We start from the raw sequence: 5,000 nt of genomic DNA on the forward strand, positions 1-5,000 counted from the left end.
TATATATATATATATATTAAACCTAATAATATTCCAAGCAAAGCTGGTTGTAGCAGTAAAAGCTGAGAAGTATTTAAAAGGGTTAGTCCACGTAAAAGTGATATTCGCTTATAGTCTGGTGGAGCCATTTGTTGGTTTCTCGCTCTTGGTGTCTCCCCCAGCCATAGTTCTGTTCCTGCCCACCTCAGTCTGTCCCCATTGCTTGCTGCACTCTCCATAGTATAGATTAAGAATTCAACCGGAGATCAGAAAACCCTCATAATGGATGTGACACGTCATCAGACCAGATACCACCAGAACACACGAGGGTTATGAGACATGCGTGGTGTAACACCAGCATCTCCAAAACATTCAAATGTGATAATAGTTGAACTAACCCATTCATTTATTTTTCTTTTAGTTATGTTAGTGATGCCTAAAACAGAATTGGCCGTTGTGAAACAATGTATTGTAACAGCATCTGATAATACCTGAGCTCACAAAGAATCTTTCCCTGTCTCCGCAGTATCAGTCCCGAGGTCTGGTGAAAGCTCCTCCCAAAACCTCATTCACCATGTTTGTGGATCTGGGGCTCTACCAGTCATCAGGAGGAAGTGGGGACACCATCCCTGTGGCAGGTATGATATGTGTTGCTAATATCTTTTTTACTTTTACGTGTTGCATAGATGGATAGATACATACATACCCTGTTTCCCCGAAAATAAGACCTACCCTGAAAATAAGACCTAGTTGTGACCATTCCCAGGGCCGGTGGTGGCATAAATGGGAACCTGAAGAGCCGCAGGAGAGAATCAGCGGTGCCAACGAAGCCAGCGCTAGAGGAAGCGAGGCGGCAGAACCGGAGGGGGCAGAGCCGCATAAGCCGATGTTTCCTCTATAGCGCCGGCTCCTGTCACAGGCGGAGTGATACCAAATGCACTCCGCCTGTGAGGAATCGATAGTGAAAGAGCGCTTCGCTCATTCTGGCCAGCGATTGGTTAGCAAATTGCTCCTGGAAAGGTACGGCACCCCTGATTGCCCTGATCACCATATTTTTGTACATGGATAAGTGTGGATTGTTGTATATTAAAAAAAATAAAACCTACCCTGAAAATAAGACCTAGTGTGTTTTTATGAGCCAAAAAAAATATAAGACAGTCTTATTTTCGGGGAAACACAGTACATACATACATACATGCATACATACATAGCTAAATGCATATGATGGTAACTTGCAGGTTTTTATCTGTGGAGAGAGTACTAGGGGCTCTGCAGACCCTGGCTATCAGGAAAAGCCCCACAGATGTACATATGGTCTCCAGAAGAACCACATGTGAAATAAATTAACTTAAAGGAGAACTATTGGGAGAGTAAAATGTACTCTTCCCAATATTCTGAGCCGGCGTGTAACACTGTAGCTGTCACAACGGGCCTATAGCTCGGGAACTGAGCAATCGCAAACCTCTGATCGCTCAGCTCATGGCTTCTCCTTGCAGAGAGAGGTGATCATCAGTAACACTCCCGGGGGATTCCCCCCCCCTCCCCTCTCTGTGTTCCTCCAGTGCTCATTCATGGGACAGACTGAGAGGGAGCGGGCACAGCTGGCTGTAGAGAGGCACAGTCAGCTGTCAATCAGGCAGCGGGGGGAATCCCATCAGTATTGTCAGAATCTTTCCCGGCTGCGCCATGGCTCTGCGCTGTCAGCATCCAGCTATATGGTGACTTTGGGTCACAGGAGGACATTAGGAAATGTCCTCCTGTGACCCAAAAGAGAACTAAAGCCAAAAAAGGTTTGGCTATAGATCTTTTAATGTAAGCAGTCTTATCCATGGAGGGAAAAAAAAAAATGCTCGTATGTATAAATATATAATGCAAAGCAACAGGTTTGGTTGGAGTTCACACAGGGCAACCGACTCTTACCATCCCCACAGAACACTGCTGTCACTGTCCAGTCCCGGGCATCACATGCTGCCCTATGAGGTGTATGCCGGGGGGGGACATTTGGTTTGTTTGCCCTGCAATGATAGGTTCACTTCATTATTTTCAGTGTTTTTACCAACAATCGCCTGCAGGTGGCGATCCTCAATAAGAAAACCTATGCAGCCTGAAACCGCTCCTCTTCCTCATTATATTATCTCACACAGCTGATTTAATTGGCATTCACTAGCCTATCAGTTCGCATTATTTAGGAACATTAAAAGCACCCCATCAGATTCTTTTTCATTGTTTGGGACACCTGAATTTTAAGCTCCTCCCCATCTGTTGAAACCAGGATTCTCCCTCCCAGTGCTGCATTCTCTAATTGGGTTATGGAAGAAGCGACAGGCAGAGTGGGACTCCTTCCCTTGGCCCAACAGTGGATTTGGAAGGGGGGAATTTTGACATAATTACAAAAAATTAGCATTTTGCATTTATTGTTTTTTTTACCTTAATGTGTAAAAAGCTGTATGATGTAGTTGAGATTGTACATGTTCCCTTTTGTGTTTTGCAGCATCATTCGTAAGCGCAGAAGCCGCCAGGTTGGAGCAGCTGAAGTACGAGGCCCGGAAAGGATCTGTAGTGAACGTGAATCCGACTAACACCAGGCCGCACAGCGACACTCCAGAGATCAGGAAGTACAAGAAGAGGTTCAATTCTGAAATCCTGTGCGCGGCGTTGTGGGGTGAGTGTGAAATGTATAGAAGAGGCCCGTCCTGTTCAAAGGAAAGAACGTTAAATACATGGAGTGCATTGTTTGATTTTCTTGTCCGGTTGGGGAAATTTGCCTTCATATTCTGTCATGTAGCTGCAACAGGAAGTGAGTGGAAATCTGTCCAAGGTAAAATCCCTTCTTAGAAATGTGTCATCGGAATAGGGGACCCTATTAGAAGATTTTGCTACACATTCTTTTATGGTGACGGCTGTAACATGTTGACTCAAGTGGTCAAGGTGACCAGGACAAGTAAAGAGGGCAAGCGTCACCAACTGGGACACAGCATTTAAGACTGGGGTGTTTCGGCCGCACGGATCCGCCGAACTGGACGATCCCATACATTGCAATGGGGACCGTTCATGCGACCGCTTGCTCTGAACCGCCCCCACCCGAACTGCTCCTTGCACTATTTTTGCCGCGCTGATCAGTGCGGTTTTCCATACAGGTCTCAATGGAACTGCGCTGATCAGTTTTGGGCGGTTTAAATTTGCGTTTCATCGCTGAAGCAATTAAAAACTCCCAAAACCTCCCTTGCAAGATCAGCGCAGTAACCGCGCTGATCCGCAACCGCCCTGTGTGTCAATGGGCTCTAAAAGCTGACTGAGGTTCTACTCCATCCAAAATGTAAAGTATTTTGCCATAGATACTTTTTATTAGGGGTATACAGATACTAGTATCGATGCTGATACAGTGTATTTGGGCGAGTACTCGTCCAAATGCTCCGATACTTACACCCGATACCGGAAATTCCATTCAGAGGGAGATTTTCTCTGACTGGCAGTGCCGTGGGGGAACATGGACCCGGCTTTCTGGCCAATCAGGAAGCCAGGCGGCGGATAATGACCCGCCTCCCGGCTTCCTGACTGGCCGGGAAGCCGGGTCCATGCTGTTTGGCCAGCCAAATGCTGATTTAGCTGGGAAGCTGGCTTCCTGGCCCAATCGGCATCGAGCCGGGCAATCAAGAAGCCGGGTGGCAGGTAATGAAACGGCGCCCAGCTTCCTGGTTGCCTGGGGAAGCTGGCTCCATGCTAGGGGAAGTATCGGTACTGGGTATCGGCGAGTACCGAAAGAGAAATATTGGTACTCGATACCGGAAAAATTATATTGGTGCGTCCCTACTTTTTAATAACATTCAAAGCATGTTATTATTAAACAGTGTGTATGTAGATCACATGATATGGTCAAAAGTATGTAGACCGCCTCCAACAGAGTTCAGGTCTTCCCAGTGTAGAGTACTGTTAATGCTACAGCATGCAAAGACATTTTAGACAATTGTGCTAGTCCAACATTGGCGAATTCCCTTTTCTGTTCCTTTATGACTTTGTCCCTGTGCACAAGGCCAGTTCTATAAAGACATCGTTTGGTGTGGTGGAGGAACTCAGTTCAGCTGCCAACACTAGGAAAATTCTCCACATCAAACTCTGAGCATACTCCGGTAAATATGAATCGCATGCCCACCCATAGCCAGGAGTGGCCAGTATTTCAATTCACTTCTGACAGCTGAATAGAGAGGGAGCATGAAGGTGAGTATATGTTGCTGGGAAGGTGCAAGTTGGATGACTCCTTTCCTCTGCCATGCCTAGAAAATGGCCACTTTCCAGGAACCAGAAAGCTCTCCACTAAACCAACATTTTTTATACATCCCCAAGCTCTACACCGCACTGATGATAGGCTACAATAATAGAATATTAGGCTGCATCTGTGCAATATGCCAGCAGTTCCCCATGTACAGTTGGTCCATGGGCCAGAAGGGAATAGTTTGTCTGGTGCTGTCCAAGATCCTAAATGAGAATGAATCCGCAGGACTAAGCATAAGTACTGAGACCAGAAATGACCTGCTTCATGTCAACTAGAGAAACTTCCAGGATTTAACTTATCCGGCATGAATCTCTCAGTCGTGTCAGCTAGCTGGAGGGACGCCCAGGATATAATCTGGTGTGAATCTCTCAGTCGTGTCAGCTAGCTGGAGGGACGCCCAGGATATAATATCCGGTTTGAATCTCTCAGTCGTGTCAGCTAGCTGGAGGGACGCCCAGGATATAATATCCGGTTTGAATCTCTCAGTCGTGTCAGCTAGCTGGAGGGACGCACAGGATATAATATCCGGTATGAATCTCTCAGTCGTGTCAGCTAGCTGGAGGGACGCCCAGGATATAATATCCGGTTTGAATCTCTCAGTCGTGTCAGCTAGCTGGAGGGACGCCCAGGATATACTGTAATATCCGGTATGAATCCTGGTAGTTGAATCTTCAACGAAGAAACAAAACAAAAATAATAAAGCCGAAGAGAAGGAGACATCCATTCTCCTGAGGACACTAAGCAAAGCTGT

The 5,000-nt window shown here is 46.4% G+C and overlaps 1 protein-coding gene across 4 annotated transcripts in view; it reads left to right on the forward strand.

The window, feature by feature from the left end:
* MINK1 (misshapen like kinase 1) overlaps positions 1 to 5,000 on the forward strand; it is a 102,665-nt gene that overhangs the window by 89,782 nt on the left and 7,883 nt on the right. For all 4 annotated transcript variants that reach the window (XM_018565825.1, XM_018565826.1, XM_018565827.1 and 1 more), the window contains 2 exons: positions 506 to 617; positions 2,471 to 2,641. In XM_018565825.1, the coding sequence (XP_018421327.1) occupies positions 506 to 617; positions 2,471 to 2,641 (283 nt within the window). The remainder of the gene's footprint in view (positions 1 to 505; positions 618 to 2,470; positions 2,642 to 5,000) is intronic.

The sequence above is a fragment of the Nanorana parkeri genome, unplaced genomic scaffold (assembly GCF_000935625.1).
Source record: "Nanorana parkeri isolate BGI_ZX_2015 unplaced genomic scaffold, ASM93562v1 scaffold890, whole genome shotgun sequence".
Lineage (NCBI taxonomy): Eukaryota > Metazoa > Chordata > Amphibia > Anura > Dicroglossidae > Nanorana > Nanorana parkeri.